A 19010-nucleotide genomic window follows, 5' to 3' on the forward strand; every position below is an offset into this window, starting at 1 on the left:
CGTCTCACCGGCCTTGGTGGGGCCGGAAAGGGTGTGTGAGACTCGACCTGGGCAGGTCCCTACTCACTAAAACCACTGCGAAAGCCGTGGGCCGCTATGTTGGTGCACCCCGGATCTGTCAGCGACAGGGCACACCAGCGACTGGCCGGTCCTGGCAAAGACCGGACTTACTCCCTCGGAGAAAGGGGGTGATCCCGGCAATTAGGACCGCCCCGACGACGCCGGGCTACAACGGTCAATCTCCCTAAAGTTAAATAGCGGCTGACTTAATACTAGTAACCAAACTGGACAGGGAACAATGCTAGTGTGCAAATTCATCTTCAACTTGTGGTTCGAATGTTAGATGAGGCTAGTTTTATTAAGAACAAAAATGGGATTATTTTATCAATTTATACTGAATAGACAATCACCACTATTAATATAGTGGACATAACATACCTAAGAAGGAAACAATATTTGTGTTGACCTGAATGGGAAGTATCTGAAATATTATAATACAAGTAGTGTCTTTAAAGGTAAACGCGTTTTCGAGGGGTTGAAATGAGAAAGGTTTTCTTTCCGTTAGATGACACCCAGATCCAAAAGGGTTTATATTTTAGTGACAGAGCAATTTTGCTCTATTTAACCTATCTTCAAGGAATACTCGACAAAAAAAATACAAAACACGTCACCTTTTTTAGGATAGCAGCTAGTGTAATTAGTTTGCAAAATGCTTGATAGGGAGGATAAATTGTTTAGATATTACACTGATCCTCAGGGATACGTGGGCATTAACAAGCAAGGGGTCCGAGCATGATCCGACTCAGATGACGTATATGTTCCCCCAAAAAAAACACCTGCTACAAAACAACTCTGCATTATTTATTAATATTTTAGTTTATTAAGCTTAAGATCTAGTATGGAATATTTATATTATTTTTATTTAATCCGTTACGTTACGTTACGTTGTTCGCTATCTTAGTTTGTGCTATTTTTACGATTTCTTTTATATGTACGCCCATCAAATACCTGATATGTATATTGTTCTCTTCCCTGTTGATTGCCTGGAAGAGATCGCTCGTTAACGACAAGGCCGCTAAGATTTTTATCTACTATAGTTATAATAGTTGTCAATTTAAAGGTGTACATTATATTATATATATTTCCCGGCCAATACGTATGATTCGATTGAAGAAGATTTATGCCATACCAGGACAAAAGGACTATTGTCTAATTCTGAGTGCTAGATATCTAAATTAATTTAATATAAATACTTAATTGCATACAAAATATCACAGTTTTTCTAATATAGATATCAAAAGCACCGTCGCATCATCAAAATAATTCATGGTCAACAAATAAAACTATCTAAACGACATTTGCTTCACCCCTTTATTATTGAGATGAAAAGACTCGTAATGCCGTGGTCGTGATATCGCGAAGTAAATCCTAAAAACTTGTATCCATATCAATTTCTACTTAAGAAAGTCTTAGATATCGTTATGAAAATACATCAAATATAATTGTAAAATATATGACATAAAATGAACATGTTGTTCGTTTATAAATTCTTTTATAAAAATTGCCATCAAACACTTTACTTTTTATTATTTCTTGTTGGCAATAATTATTTTCCACTAGTCTTCATAGTTTACATGACATGATTGACATGACGTGATTAGTCTCTTATTCCAGTGACACGTCCTCTAGACTATTTTAATAATATTTTATTAATCTGTGTGACTTTGGAATAATTCTTAAGTTAAAAATCCAAACTCGCAAATTGATAGGTTCGAGTTTGAACAGTGTATTAATTTTAAAAAGCCAACTTTAAGCTACTTTAGTTATATAGATATAAGCCTGCTTTGGCTCACTTAATATTATTTTGAATTTATAAGAGGCCTTAAAAAAATTACAATCATAATCTTAACACGATATTCTAAATAAATTAAAGGTATAAAAAGATAAAGAAATATAAAAAAGTGCTTAATAGTAATTTTAATCTTATTAATTCTAGTATCTTCTGAATAACGTTCAGCTTAAGGGACGGCTTTTTTTAACGCTGGGACAAAAGCATTGCTATATTACAACAGATTAAGAACAGATCAGCCTATTTTCAATTCTCAAACACAACACAGTCAAGCATACGACCACGCACACAGTCCTTAAATGTCATGACATAACTAATGTGATGTGATGTATCATTTTAATTATCATATATATATATATATATAATGAATTCTCTTTGTCTATACTCTATAATACATAAAGAGACCTAAGACTCTAATTTGTCACCATTTATAATATCAGGAATCCTATTAATAAAGCAAAACTACGTCAATGACCAATTAGTACAAGTTATAAAACTTTAAAGTTATGCCAATAACAATTTTATAGAAGAAATATTATATAAAAATATGAGGCGAAAATAATAACTGAAGACAAATAAAAAATATAAACTCTCAACTCCCTAATTACTTCGAGATTGAGTACAAATCAAGAACTTTTCATACCTTATTTAAGTTAAGCAAACTTAGCTACATGCTTATTTCGTAACGTAAGATGTTTTTAATGAAAATTCAGACGGAAATCAAAGTAAGACAAATTTTAGATTTATTTTATAAGTTAAATAAATCAATTTCTTTCATTTAAATAAAATATTGTTATGAATATAAAACAATGATATAAAATTTTGTGTATCTACCTACATTCAACTAATTCACAAAATTTTGCAGTGAATAATTACGAACCTATTTCACATATTTACTGTAAAGATTTCCTCAATAAATATTGTACCCTTACCTCGAGTTTGCATGGACAAACTGAATACAGATAGTTTTAAGTTTTTCAAAAATACATTTTTGAAAATAAAAATATACGGTGGAGCTGTGCGTTTAACGCGCCTTAGATAGTGGCCCCTTTAACCTGCACCAGGACTAATAGTCTACAGTACTGTTGAAGCTACTCTCCACGCAACGCGATGTACCCGGCACACGCACGGTGAATCCATGGAATGCTGAGAAGTTTCGTTTGTATATAAATATTTGGAGTACAATCCACAATCTTTCCAATTTTTAGAAAAGAGGTCTTCTTCAACAGATATTTAAAAATACGTAATAAAAGGTCAAGACTACACGTCAGTTAGTCGCAAATTAGGCAATTTAACTTTTTTTTGGAACATGAAATATTCGATGTAAGTAAATGTAAATTTATAGCTGTGGTCAAGTGACTACAGCTCGAACATGAGCTGGCTCGACCGGGGGAGTACCACCCACTCACAGAAGATCGGCGTGAAGTAGTCTACAATTGCAACGTTTCGTCCGATGATTGAATGCGCCGGTTGCCCTTTTCCTATTCCCACTTTTTCCTGCCATCTCCCTATTTCCACCCTTTCCTCGTTCCTCAACAACCAGGGCTGGCAACGCATCTGCAATATTTCTTTTGTTGCAGACGTCAATGGGCGAAGGTGACTACTTTCTATCAAGTTGGTCGTCTGATCGTTTGCAGCCTATCTCATAAAAAAATGTGATATTTTAGCTCTCCCAGATCTTTTTTAATAATTTTACATAGAGTACATAATTTTTAATTTATTTGATCGTGTTGCTGGATTAAAGTCGGATTAGTAAATAGTGCAAATATGTTTAATGTATTCAACCAGCATTTTATTTACTGTTATATCTTTTAGGAAAAAATTAATTATATATTTATAAATTTCATAGACTATTTGCCTTATTTATTATATCACTCTTGTTACAGTTATTAATGAATTTACTTAAAAAAAAGAGAGTATAAATTAAAAGAAAAATATAATTTTTCATCTATGAAAGTACTTTAAGATGATTTTTTTATTTCATCTAGCATTAGAAAAGTACTACCTAGGAACGAAGCAGCAGCGGTGTGACTGTCTTGAGTTTTATGACCAATAAACACTCTCCTCTCTCTCTCTCTTTCCTTCCTCCATCTTGATTTCCTGATTTTTTTAAAAGCTCCTTATTTATCCTACTATTAAAGGTGTGAGACTATTATTTTCTTTATTAAATTTTATTATACAGCATACATTTATTTATACAATAAGCCTAAATAAGCATTTACTGACACAGCAGTATATATATTTTTTTTGTTATCTGTGTAATTTTTATAATCATTCAGTTATCACAATTCATAAATTAAAGAATTATGTTTAATTCATCTTAAAAACGTATAATAATTGACAATGGACGAACTTCTCGACGTTTTATCATTTATCGTAATCAATATCTCTACATCATGTCTCTCTCTGGGCTTGAGTGTTGCAATTAAAAAAACTACTTAATAATAAGAGTAAATAATTGCGTACGTTATTAAGTATTTTTTTTAATTGCAACACTCAGCCCCAAATTACATCTAAGATTTTCGCGTATACTCATTTAAATGAAAGTAACGTTTTCGGATACAACGTGTTTTTTATTATTTTATAACTACATTATCCCGATGTTTCGGTTCCTTCACAACAACCATGATCGCTCGCAAACGAGATGAAAGTGTTTGACTGAAAGAAAAGAATGTTTATTTTCGATTTTTCGTTAACCTGAAGTAAAACGTTTTGTTTCTTTATAAAACCTTTTTTATATATTAACTTAAATCATTGATCCAAAATTATATATAGCTTTTTTTGGTGTAAAAGGATCGGTTTTATATGACACTATGATAATCGTTAAGAGCTATTCATAAAAGCAAACTATTGTAGGTATATGTTATTTTCATTCTATAGTCGAATAAAAAGGTCAATCATTAAAGTGTCATTTAGATTTTTGAACTTTAAATCGGACACGTAATATAAAAGTAGAAAAGATTTAGCTTTCAAATTCGTAATAATATCAACATTTTGATTGAAATAATCAGACAGTATAGGAAAATGGGTAATGAGAAGACTTAGATCGTCTCTTATAAAGAGTTTTTATAGCTATATGGAAATATTTGATATTATATATGTATTTAAACGCAAAACATCCAAATGTTGTTAGTATAAGAGCTTTATCAGGCTTACCGATATGTCGTCTATAGTTATGATCAGTACGACAAACGACATGTCGCATAAAGAACAGTTCCTCATTATATAAAACAGGCGATACCTAGGTCATGGTAGGACAGATTATGTCATAATCAGATTTTAATAATAATTATTGCATATTAAGTAGCATCAGTCATTAAAATTATATTAATTTATTCGTATAATTTTTTAAATAAACTTAATTAATTTGAATTTTAGATGTCACATTCATATATTTCATTCGCATTATCCAAACATTTTTTTTTTTTATATTCCAAATTTAAAAATATAATTTATTTTACTAGCAAATAATATAAGAATGAAATAATGTCTACATTATATAGAAACACACTCTTAAAAAACTATATCGTAACAATTTTTGAAACTTTAAAAAAATCAAAGAATGAAATATATTTTTTTTTCTCCATATGTCTAACATTTTCAATTCTTGGCTCAAATATCCTGACGAGTATCAAATTTAGAAAAATCTGAATCGTAAGGATCCTGAGCTAATTAGATTTAGTGCATTATAGTGAGTAAAAAGTTCTCAAAGTTTTAATTCAGATCGACGTTGTGAACTGGGTCATAAATATACTTGAGTATTTGCTTTATATATATATGTAAACGTACCTACAACTATATTTAGGTACATATATACAAACATACATGTAAATATACACGAGTTTAACAACAGCGTGTTAAAAAGGAAGTTTATTAAAATAAATTGAACTATTAATTTTAACGTGGTAATATTTCATAAAAGCTGTTGATTTCAATCGCTTAAAACTCCCGCAACGAGAGTCAGGTGTAAATATTATGGTTTCTCTGGACATAGTTTTAAGAGGATTTACAGTTTTGTATCTATATCTTGTTCATTAAAAGTTGATCCGTTTAACTGAATTACGATTTACGTCCAAAGAAACTAGTAATTGTACAGCTTATGATCATTACTTCGTGCGGATTGTAGGTCGATACGGTTTTAAGAAAATCAATAAAAAAAAAAAACGTCCAACTTTATAACCAAATGGGCGTTTCGGATTATGAAAACCACTTTTTTTTTTGAAACAACTTAGTAAACAGGCTTATCAGACGCCATTGCTGGAATGTCGCCAAAACAAAGTATGTAACACAACGCTAACGGTGAAAGTGGTAATCAATATTAACTCGATACTAGCTTAATAGACCATTAACGATAGAACTTAATTTGTAAATGAACCCGATAACATATTTACAATAACCACACTTAATAACCGATAAAGGACTTACAAACTTACTATATCCAATGCTATTCAAAAAAAATTCAAGTCTGACGTCTACGAAATCAAGATATAAAAGGCCGTGGTGCGTGTATAATGTGTAGATTAATTTAATCGCTTGCGGCAACTGCACAAGGGGGCGCATGCGCGACGTCAGCGCGCGCACCGTCGGCGGGATTTGGCTGATCAGTGATCACTCCGCCGGCAAACCGATCGCGAAGTACACGCGCTCAAGGATCCAGGAAGTAACGCCGGCCCCTCGCGGCCAGGAGCCCTGCCAGGCGCTTCCCGACCTACTCCTACACCGAACCATCACCGGGCAGAGCCGTTCGCAGACAGGGCTCCGCGGACTAAAGGTATTATTAATCGTTAATCTCAACAATTAGAAAATAACGTGGCCGCCCTCGTTTGATTTCCATTTGCACCGCAATGGCACATTTGTTAACGATCTGGCTAGGAACTTCCCCTATATCATATTCGCCATGCAGGGGCTGCCGCATTATGGCAGGGGTAGTGGTTCACGGCGGTGTGTTGTCACTGACAGCATTGCCATTCGACCTTCTTTCTTTGAGCGACGTAAAATTTTGCCAATAGTTTAGTTATGACATTTTCATTCTTTTGCTAAAAGTTTTCTTCCATTCTTAACATTGTGATAGAAGACAAGAGATTATATAGTTTTTATATATACATATTTATATATGTTCATCTAAAACTGTTCATGAAAATAATCATTTAGTAACAAACACGCCATTTAGTTGACTTCCATTTCAATTAACAGTAACGAGGCGCTTTTCATGACTCGAATTCGCTTTACACCCTAAGTTTGTTAATGCGTCTTAGGTCTAACGTAGCTTAAGATGTCATTACCATTAGGGTTAAAAACTGAAATACCGACAGTTTCAATGTAATTTTACGAATTACGGAATCAAATAATTCTTAATAATAGGTAAAGAGTTCGATGCAAGCTCCTTCTATGACGCAGAATTTATAACACCCTAAAAAGTATCTTTGTTACAATTAAAATAATGGTTATATTAGAACAACAACTATATTTTACTGTTATCAGAATAAAAAAGGCAATACTTAACTGAAATATTCTAATAAAACAATGCCTGAATACGGAACATAATTGTAATGAAAAAGCTTCCAAACAAAAGAATCGCATAAAGATGTCGTTTAAAATTATTATTAATATAAAAAAAAGGATCAAATTGTAAAAGATTTTTTAAGAAAGAACAATTCTAAAACATAATAATATGTAAATATAATATCAACTAGTCTCTTTAATGCTTAATCCAGTCACATTCACCCTCCGTGACTGTTACAAAGACTTCAATCTTTTATACTAGCACGTCTCAGTTTAAAACCTGAACAATAAAAGAACTCCAAAACTAACAATCCCATTTTAGTTAACGAAAGAAAAGACTGCCTTGTTATATTTTTTCTGCCTTCCCTATAAAACTAGGCTACGTCGTCGGCTTCCATTAAAGAATATTGATCTAAAATACAAAATCGCATACACAATGCGAGAGGATAATCTTTTTACTTTTCTTTCATCTGTCACAATAAGTATTATACTATTGAAATTCACACGACTTTGTATAAAAAACTACAATGGTAATCTAAGGTTTTAAAAACATTGATATAAACCCTGCACAGAAGGACCTCCTTGAGTTGAGACAAAAAAAAAAGTCGTCTTTTCGCTTGATATGCGAAAGGAATAAAAAATTATTATGCGTATAATATCACGCTATTTTATACGAATCACATGTTATATATAAAATATATGTATGAAATTTTAATTTTAGATTGTTAAAACAATGCAATAAATTTAAATTATGAATAAAACAATTCGCAGTCACAAATCTTATAGCCCTAATGTACCTATTTTATTTTCTTCAATGTTTTGTGATAGTAATATCGGATTAAATCAATAATAATTCAAGTTAAATTAAAATTTCTTTACAATAAAACTGTGAAAAACAATATTAATATGAAATTTGCATTACAATATTTTTTAAGTAAATATATTTTCAAGCTGACCTCTGCTGACTTCGGATTCAGACCATTCTGCTACAATGCGGCTTGGACCTCTGCGACTTTTTAGCATGATCTTGCAGTCTCAACGATATTGAACCTTATCTAGACCTATATAATTGTCATAGTGTATTTTTTATATCGGGAATCGAATCTACGAACCGTTACGAATAGCGTAACATTATTACCGCTGCGTCAGACTGCGTACTCTTCTGAATAAAATTATACCTTTGACTTCTTTAGTTCCTTAAAAATCTTGAGAGATTTTATTTTACTTAATTCATCATTATTTAGAATAGAACCATTTTGAGGATCAGAATACGAGAATTTCTTTGTGACCGATTACGTCATAAGTCTTCAATAACATTAATAAATCTATTGAATATAGAAGTCACTTTACTTTTTTCACAAAACAATGTGATACATTTAGCATTTATTTTTTTATTAATTTAACTTTTTTAGAACAAGATAATAAGACTAAATTTTAATTTTAATATCAATATTCTTTTTTTAAATTTCGTATTGAACGTTTTTAAATGAACAAAAAATATCGGAACTAATGAGAAAATCTATTTACGAATTTTAAGTTTATTAACACAAACATGGAGTTTTTTGTAATTAATAAGAAGTGTTAATTTTTTTTTGTGTATTACATTTAAAATTACGTATATATATAAGTTCATATTATATAAAAAATACACTTAAAGAAAATTAACTACCGGATTTCATCAGGGGGGTGATAAAAATATGTCCTTTTGCAGCCTCACACTACGGAACATATACGTGTTTTAGTATTAACGTGGGAAACAATTGACATGTCATCACAATTCATATGTTTAAATGATAAACGTGAAACGCATCGTGATGTGTAACGATGCCAACTTGTGTTAAGCTTACTTACTGTACGCTAGCCAGAAGTTTGGAACAAAATAAACATAGGCAAGTTGAAATGTTTCTTCGTGTCTATACTGTCATGTATGAAGGTTTATTTTGTTTTCAGTTTTAACTACAAACTCTCCGTATTTGGTTTCACTAATTAACTAAGTATTTTATTAATATTAATAAACTCGTTATGGCTCTATAGTAAAAAGTAACATTTATAATGTAATAATTTTATACTTACCACTTTGTTTTTCTAAAAAACTAAAACTTCCACAAATTTCATGATCCGTAATAGCTTTTGCTAAATCAAAAATAGTTCTTAAATTTCATACCTCTTACGCTAAATAACATTGTAGCTTTATCTCCTAAACAAATTTACCGTAAAACGACACACACATACATTTTAAGTTAAAGGCTTTGTTTTTGAATTGAGACTATATATAGAACTATATTATAGGCTTTCATTGATTTAGCCTTTATTTTACATTCCTCCATGTTGACTTGTGATATCGCCTGGTGGCAAAAATATGAGAGGAAAAGAATTTTCTAAATTACGTACAATAATACCCAGTCATTAAAAAAAAACAATTTAAAACGAGAAAAACTATAAGTCATTAGAATTTTGAATACCTCAGTTCAGCGGCTGTTAAATATTTACAAGAGCGTTCAAAGAATTCTATGAAATATCATGAAAATTTTATTAGCCGTTAAAACTTTCACGACCAACTTGCAGATGGAGTATGACCTTTTAATAGTTAAGTTTCATATTGAGAGATTGAAAGGTTTTGTAGGTTTCGTAGAGCTTTCAGTCTTTCGTAACGCATCTCACAAGGTAGTATTAATGTAGGTTAGTATATAAATATCCTTTGATGATATTTAAGACTTTCGTTTATTCATTTAAATGAAACTAATATTTTTGGATGTACTACTCGTTTTTTTTAAATTGTTTTAAACTACACACTCCCGACGTTTCTGTCAATTTTACAGCAACCAAGCAACCAAGCAACCGTGATCACGAGTGTCTGTCAGTTGGTCTTGTTATCATTATTGTAAGAAATCTTTTTCCGTAGACCACAAATATTTATCTATAGCAGTATTTTGGTTGACGATATAAACTTATTCTAAGTTTATTTCTCTAATTCTATACTGTTTACAACTGTATGCATGTATTGCATATTGGTCATCAAAATTTAAATCACTAAAGTTCAGAGTTCAAATACTCACACCGTTGACACGCTAACTGAACACGCGACATTGAGACCATTGACATGTTTGCTCGTTTGTAATCTTTTAACCGAATCAAAAGCTATTTTACTTAATAAATGTTATCGTACTTAAAATTCATATCGGTGTAATGCTCGGACTGATTTATTATTTCCCCTTTTTAGATTATATTTCTAATATTCATTTCGTAAATATGAAGAAAATGTTACATAAGTATTTTAATGAGATAGATTATTTACAATACTTTTCTGTTTTCACATCATGTGTGACTGAAAAATACAGTCAATTATTTAAAATTTGGTCCCTTAATCAGTATTATTTGTATTTCTTCTATTCATCTCAGTTGTTTTTGTATTTATTTTAATACTTTGGCTAAAATTAACATGGAAGAGAGAGAATAAAATATACATTTTACCTAGAAAGAGGACAAAAGAGCATCTTAATCACAGATGTAGATCACCAAGATAATCCTTACCATTTTTTCTGAAAGCATAAATCATTTCATTACTTCTGGTATTTAAGTTAAAAAAAAATTGGTTATGTTTAGTGTCCTAAATTTTGACACAGCCTTTTTTTTTCAACATCCCGAGAATCAGCTGGTAATTAAGGCATCTCGGGATTACGCTCACCCTATGTGTAACTTCAGTACATTCAAATAAAGAACATAAAAAACAGTTTTTTTATTATTTTAATGATAGATTCATCAAAAATATATAATCGATATTAAGACATAATATCAATTTGACATTCAAAACCAATATGACCACGATAATACTTTTGTTCCATTCTTTATGTTCCTTAAATAATACAAACATTTAGCATAACTTTAATAAAATACTTCAAAGCCGTGCACAATATAAATCCACCTTTGTATCCCACGGTATGATAGACGCCTTTCCATTTCGAATTCGTCCGCATTTAAACTGCGAGGTTAACAATAGTTTTGCATGCTGCATTCTGAATGAAGTCCCAAGCTCGCTGTGATAAGCATATTCGACTAGAATTCTATGGACAGTATAAATTCTAGCACAGTATAATTGAATAGTTCTGTTATAAAATGACATGGATAAGAGAAATTACGGGGAAACAAATTCAATTTCCAAGTAATAATTCTAGGTCGTCCTAATCTCTTTAATCTAATTCACTCATGTTATAGTTTGAAAGAGTGGCAACTGGAACAAAAAATACAATATAACTACAAAAGATTTAAGAGCGTTCATGAGAAGAATGGAAAAAATAAACGCCTAGTGATCGATCGTTGACGGCCACTGCAGAGGCTTTGCGGAGGTTGTCCGACGAGTCGAGATTCTCACGCAAAATAAATTCACAATTCTATTTTATGATATGAAATTTTTAAGTTTTATATTTTATGTATTAATTCGATTCTTCGCTATGAACATTTGAACAGTACTAATGAATGAATTAATTAATGTGAACGAAGTTTATAATTTTGTCATTCATAAACAGGTGTGAATGATTTTTTTTTAATTAACAATATTTAGAAATGTTAAATATAAATAAAAAAAAATTATTTCATTTTAAAAAAAGTATCATTTTTTCAAACAAGAAAATTTTAAAGTTATACATAAAACGTGTGCTACGAGAACGCTACGGAGTGCTACGATAATTGTAGCACGCGGGTTACGAGCTACGTTTTGTTGCCATTTTGTTTAAGATCAATTTGTGTTTCATACAAAGACGCATGTGAATTTGCATCGTTCTGTAAAGGCTTTCGTGCCACTAAATGATACAACCTTGACCCAATGCTGCATTTAGTGCATGTGCTTTCAATTTAAGCTTTTTGTTTGCGATAATTTTTTTATCCTAAAATATTATTAAATGAATAAAGTGTACCATAAGTTTCAATTGTAAATGTTATATTGTAAGAAAATAAAGTAAAGATATTTAACTTTTAAATTAATTAATTCATACGAAGATCATTAAGTACAAATCACTTTAGTAGATTTTTTTTTTATTATGTACGTACAATTTAATGAATAATCATCTTATTGTTTAAGCTAGAACATTTCGGTTAATACCTGTGTCATATTATAAAAGATTTTAACAGTTTTAAATTATATCAAATAGAATAATATGAATTGTTGAATAATTAATAAATTCTTGGAAACTTTGCCGCAGTATCGATTTTTCTATTATGCATATCATATTTATGCTTGACATTTTAAATGTAACCTCCTTACAGAAAATAAAACTCTTCAAACTATTTTAAAATTCGAACATTTCGTTTTTTATGTTTGTTCCAGAGATGGAAATCGTGCCCGAGGGGAAAAACTTCCGATTGGTAACAGAAGACGAGCTCCCTGCTATAGCTGATATATTAGTGCAGTACATGCCTGAATCTCTAAAGGTATTGAATTTAATATATAAAAAAAAATCATACAAAGACCAAACCTCCTTTCATGCTTTTCTTATGTAAATAAATAAATTGCATATTTCTATTTTCTAACAGTTATAGTGAAACTAAGGAGTAATTTTAAATATAAAATATATAACGGCTGGTTTTACGGAAAATTTATGATTTCATTATAAATAGAATAAAATTCTATTAAATTAATCATTTTAAAAAATAATATCAAAATACAGGAAAGTTCAAAATGTAGGAATCCAAAACAAAAAGTTTTTAAAATTCAACTTTATTATTATTTCTTTCATATGAATTATTTTATGGATGTAACAGTACGTATACATAATGATATTCAAAGTTTTAGAGCCAAAAATGTTACATAACTCACTATAGCCTTAAAATGTAGATCTAAGGCGCCAACCAACTTGGGCGAAATGCCAAATTAAAGTAACATAATACATAAACTATAAATTATTATTATACATGACATAAATTAAACGAGATTCATACATTCGTTTGTTGTTATTAAAATTAATGAATTAAGAATAATTTTTCCTTGCAAAGTAATTTTACATGATTTATCGACCAGTTTAAATTGAACTATCAAATAAAATGTATCATAAGGGGGACACGATCACGTTTCTGGTTTGCAGTTCCATCAGACGATCCAAACATATCTTAACAACAAGGTGTGGGATTTCCATTTTTATGTAGCGAAGAATTGGCCGGAGGATCCTATCTGCCTTCATTTCCCTGGATGCACCAGCACTGTAAGTTTTCAATGATAGTATACTCAACCTTACTTGAAATCACTATATGACAAATAATTATAGATGTTGCTATCATAATTCGTTTTATAATTTGTTAAGACCATCCATCACCAGGCCGTCATGGCCCATCGCCATCAACCATCAGTCGAGAGATCAGAAAAAAACATAACGTTTGACAATAAACACGAAAAAATACAAAAATTCGGTTAGTCTAAACAGAGCCCTTTTTATTGAAACTATGTCAGACTTCATATATAGGTTCCAATCCAGTATGTATTAAGAAATTTAGGCGCCAAAAAAGAGTAGGAAAATTCTTGTAATTTTTAATAAAACCTACATTTTCTTGCCGCATATTAATCAAAGCGGTGGCTTCTCTAACGAAGCCTAAGTAGACTTCACGGTGAGTGTTACTTTTAAAAAGTGGAATCTCACCGCAAAAGAAACTGCAATATTCATCAAGTTTTGGTTTTATTTATCATTAAATCTTTAAAATTTCATTATTTTTTTTATGTCAGTGTCTATATTCAAAGTCGATTAAAGTTTAACATTTCCTTGGACACCTTTTAAATATCCACGACATACTCGTACATATTTTTTTAAGTTTTTCCTAAAATATATGTTAAAAACAAAACAAAATTTAGCTTCAATAACTTTTTAGTATCTACATATCTGTTTGAAATTTATGTTGCCCGAATTATATTACCAAGCATGACTTTACTTTGCAATCTGATTAACATTATAATGAATTAGGAAAAAAATCTAATTCCATTGGTATTTCTTTTGTATTTTAAACAAATTTTGATGAAATAAATTTTCCCCAAGTAATGTTAAATAACAAGGAATGAAAGCGATTAATTAATGAATAGAAAAACATTGCTATAAACCTCAATACTATAACATTCCAGCCAAACCGTCATCCATATGAGAGCGTGACAATATTCTGTCCATCCGAGCGCTCAGAGCTGGTGGACCTACTGAGCTCGGAGGACGTGCTTCTGGACCTCACACAACCATTGTACCTGAACTTCACTCACGAGGCCATCGTGGAAAGATTTGAAAAACGATATGAAGCCCACGACAAAATCACGGGAGATGTATACGTTTGTGTCAACCCACCAGATGATAACATTGAAGAGTTAGTAATGTTAATTTAGTATTGTTAAATTTAGATAACTGTTTAAAAATGTACCAAAACTATTGTGAATAATAAATATGGTAAATATATGGGGTAGCAATAGATTATGATAGACTTAAAGTAGTGGTAATTTATATGTGTAGATATTCTGTAAACAAAATATATCGAATAGAAAAGTGGCTTCGTTCTAGGATTATAGTTAAAACTCGAACTTAAAAAACGTTAGCGTTATATATATATATATATATATATATATATATATATATATATATATTATTTTTTTATTTGTAATGTATTTATTGTTAATCCACAGATTGCCACCGGACGTGGAGTTAGTCCGCCTTCAGCCGGAACACATGAAGGCTGTTCACGATCTGTATCCGGCTAGCGACATCGAATGTCGGGAGGTGTTCGAGAAGCTGGTGGCCGAACTGCCAGCGTACGGCATCTTCGTGGAAGGTCAACTGGCAGCCTGGATGGTGCAGTCATATTACGGCGCCATGTTCTCCATGCAGACCAGACCAGAGTTCCGTAGGAAAGGCTATGGTATATTCCTAGCGAGGCGTCTCACCAAGGAGGTAGCTGCGCGCGGCTATAAGCCGTTCGTCGTTATTCGTCCGGAAAACGACGCGTCCCGTTCCCTATACTCAAAACTGGGCTTCGAGAAACGTTTCCGAACGGTGCGCGCCGTTTTGCGTCCTCGCTAATTCAACGTTGATCACTAGCAGATTTTATTTTTTTAAGAATTTTGAAATCAATTTAGCTTGCGATCTTTGATCGTTTAGAGAAATTTAGCGGTAGCTATAAGATGGGACGGCTAGTGCTTTCAAATTGTGTTCCATTCATCTTTGATGATATGATTCAATGTATTGGAAGAAAAAAGTTGCTGTCGAAAACATAAATGGGTCTAATAGTTTTTCAATAATAGGTTTTGTTAAATTCATTAATATACAAAAGATTTGAAAGCAGTAGTCGTTTGCTGCGTTCTAGCGCTAGCTTAGTTACTGATATCAATGATGCTAACTGTTCAAGGATTTCGAAATCTTGTACTATATAACCTTAACTCTTTAGAAAGAAACCAGAAGATCTACACTCGCCAACCCCTAATATTATTGGAGGGATACGGTTATTCAAGATTTCTAGTCTTGATCCAGTTGGTACTATATCATTTAGGCGAATGCTTTATTACCACTCGTTGAAGCGGAGCTGATTATCTCATAGCCCTTGAAGTTTCGGGACCCCGCTCTATCTGTGTGATAATTGATATGATACTAACATGAGATAAAAGTTACCGTCAGCACTCGAGTTGCACAATCCAAATATCTAAAGCACCGTTATTGTCCAGACGCTATTTAAATAGTTATGAAAATGTAAGGGCCATAATTTTTTTGTAATCCAAAAAAATAAGATAGCATTTATAGATTTTGATATAACAATAATAGATTGCTTATTGAATTTTTTTTTCGTTTGTATTTTTTTTTTTATATACTTTTGCTGGTTTTATAGAGGGGTATATTGAGAGGTTATGGAAGGGTCAAGTCTGCATCCGTACTGGATGTCAAACTGGTTTTTGATGAGCAGTTTCCGGTTACTGTTTTGTATTCTATGTAGACTTGGTTTTTTTATAAATGGTAATTTTTACGTCGTGGTAAAGAAAAAAATCAATAAAAATTTGATACGAAAAGTAGGTAGGTAGGTATTTTTAATATGGGAAAATATTTTACAATTATATTGGCATAGTTATTCGTGATTTATATCCAATGTGTACATGAGAACGTTCGCTACGATTCGTCTGGTATTTATCTAGTATTTAGTTGGACGCTTTTATTATAATATTCAGTTTTGTATTTTTTTTTTTACATAACCGTGAATGTCTTGAGAATTGTAATAGCCTGTCATGGAAGAGATTGGACAAATTTAATTACAACTGTTAAAATCAATGTTAAAAATAATCTATAGCTTTTTATTGTAATTAATCATAAAAGATTAATAAATGAAAGAGCACTTTTTGAAACCGGCACTTAGCTTGAGATCATTTTATATAAAATTTTGCTCAAATTAAGAGCTTCCACCTTTTATAAAGTTGATTGCGTCATTAATGCAAAATGCCAAATACATTTTAATTATTAGCAGAACAAATATAAAATCTAGTAATAAACTTAATTCATCAATTGACATAGCAATAAGCTCTTATTAAATATGGCAAATGAGTGAAAAATTTAAAGGAAAAGAAAAGTATCCAACTGTCAGAAAGGTTACCATCAATTCTTATTTGACATTTAATAACCGTTCAAGAATTGTTGAAATATAAATTTTGATCTCAAAAAGTTATTTCACTGCTTTTGTCAGATTAAAATTGATGGTAAACCAAATTATCCATAGTTATTCTAACAGTTTGTTAAACTCGATAGTCTAATATAAAACACGTTTGACGAATGAAACATTTAAATTAAATTAATATTATGTAACGTTTGAAATCTTATTCCGCCTTTTGTTAAGATAAAAAAAAAACAAAGCACATCTACTAATTAGAAAATCAAAGATCATCAAACGCAATCATGCTGATGCTTCTCCACTTTTCCTACTATTCGTAGGTGTATATGATTAAGTAGTTCGAAATCTCTTCAAAATATTAATTATAAGAACAGTTTTCTGAACACATTCCATTGCCTGAGCAAAAAGGACAAGTATCCGTCCTCGACACAATTGGAGCAAAATTCAGTACATTAACGAAAGTTGTTTAAATCAAAAGCTACACGAATAAAGTAGATACCGTTCTTTATTGTGTTTATCGCATTACCTTCCAAAGGTATAAAGAAAAATTAATAAAATTATATATTATACTAAAATGAGTTTTATTTACTTATTTCGAAATATATCTGCAACAGTTTTTTTCATTCCCTTAAAAAATACATTATTAATTACGATCAGGATATTTTTTTCAGCTTTCTTATTATTTTCGACGCAAAGAGAATCCTATGTTCAAAATATCCAACCAATAAAATATTTTAAAAACACACCTAGTCAAATTAGGTCAATTAATGAGTAATTTAATTTTTACTTAAAATCCTCATCTATTTATTACCTTTACAAGTAAATTTATTCCACGAGTATAATGCAAGAAAACAAAGGCGTAACCTTCATAATCATCACAAGGATTTTCAAATAGGTAATATATAACTTTTCGTTTAAAAATGTACCTACCCTACAGCTGGATCCAATCCTATGTGGCCAGTATTCAAATCATTTCAAACTATTTACATCACCAGCTGTTAGTGTACCATCAGATATATTATACCGATTTAATAATACAAATACTAAAATTTATGTATATTCCATATTCTACCACCAGGCTGATAATTTTAAATTTTTATATACATATGAATTACATCACATCATTGTGGTTAACAAAAGAAAGCTCTTTTTATGATATTTTTTTTTTTGGAACTCATGACATAAAAGTTAATGTTAATAGTAAGAAGACTTTTTGTTATACTGACATATTAAATATAAAATTAAATCAGTTATAACTATCAATTCTTTTAGGGCTACTAGTTTATATAGGTAAAGTTATCAAAATACTCCAAGCATAGTTATTAATATATTATAAAAAGTGGAAAAAGTTCTATATATCTTAAAATTAATTATAAGGCTATGATGAGATAGCAGTTTTACTACAAAAGTATCATTAATTTATTTTATACTTTTATGAAAATGAAAAACTAAAAAAAGCTAAATAAATACATAAAAGAAAGAAATTATGGTTGTTAATACATACAATGGTTTATAATTAAATAGAAATACAAAATTAAATAGAAAAACAAAATAGAAATACAATGGTTTATAATTTCGAAGGAATGAGAATTTATAAAACTTATGTAAGGCTTGGAGATTATGTTGACTGAAATTAAAAATAAAAGAACAGATATAACGGAAAAATTACTTATAAAAAAATATCTGTAACAGTAGAATTAAATATTTTTAATATGAAAAAAAAAAAACAAAACTAAAAAGGCTCTACAAAAACGAAAAATCATTCAGAAAGAAAGGAAGCAGTAAATATATTACCATTTGTTACTTTTTCCTCACTTTCAAATAGCAAAAACTATATTGATAATAAATCTTCTTTTACGTCTTTCGTTACCTTAACCTTTTTTTAAACAATTTCCTACGTTATTCGATTAAAAGTCATTTGTAATAAATAAAAAAGCTTGTTTATTTTATTTTTTTCACTATGCAGCTGTATTACTAGGTTTATCTAATAATAATATTCAAGTACATAAAGTTATTTATTATTTTTGACTAATACAGCCTGCTTTTTTTGTATTATAAA

General features: G+C 30.5%; 1 protein-coding gene and 1 long non-coding RNA gene across 2 annotated transcripts; one reads left to right on the forward strand and one right to left on the reverse strand.

Annotated features, from left to right (window-relative positions):
* Positions 1-4401: 4401 nt before the first annotated feature.
* LOC133319149 (uncharacterized) lies at positions 4402-6353 on the reverse strand. The gene is made up of 2 exons (XR_009752837.1): positions 6283-6353; positions 4402-4507 (listed from the first exon to the last, which is right to left on the reverse strand). It is a non-coding gene; the product is annotated as an uncharacterized LOC133319149 (long non-coding RNA).
* A 97-nt stretch (positions 6354-6450) lies between these two features.
* Positions 6451-17526, forward strand: LOC116769504 (uncharacterized). Its single transcript, XM_032660623.2, has 5 exons — positions 6451-6620; positions 12672-12775; positions 13426-13542; positions 14448-14677; positions 14991-17526. Exons 2-5 carry the CDS (start codon positions 12674-12676, stop codon positions 15382-15384), a joined length of 843 nt encoding a protein of 280 aa, XP_032516514.1. The 5' UTR covers positions 6451-6620; positions 12672-12673; the 3' UTR covers positions 15385-17526.
* Positions 17527-19010: the final 1484 nt, after the last annotated feature.

The sequence above is a fragment of the Danaus plexippus genome, chromosome 14, assembly GCF_018135715.1.
Source record: "Danaus plexippus chromosome 14, MEX_DaPlex, whole genome shotgun sequence".
Taxonomy (NCBI): Eukaryota; Metazoa; Arthropoda; class Insecta; order Lepidoptera; family Nymphalidae; genus Danaus; species Danaus plexippus.

What these genes read in the sequence shown, in the direction of transcription:
- LOC116769504 (XM_032660623.2), top strand. Translation starts at nt 12,674, where the DNA reads ATGGAAATCGTGCCCGAGGGGAAAAACTTCCGATTGGTAACAGAAGAC. An exon ending in ACATGCCTGAATCTCTAAAG is followed by an intron (nt 12,776 to 13,425) that starts GTATTGAATTTA and finishes TCTGGTTTGCAG; the next exon opens with TTCCATCAGACGATCCAAAC. An exon ending in CCAGATGATAACATTGAAGA is followed by an intron (nt 14,678 to 14,990) that starts GTTAGTAATGTT and finishes GTTAATCCACAG; the next exon opens with ATTGCCACCGGACGTGGAGT.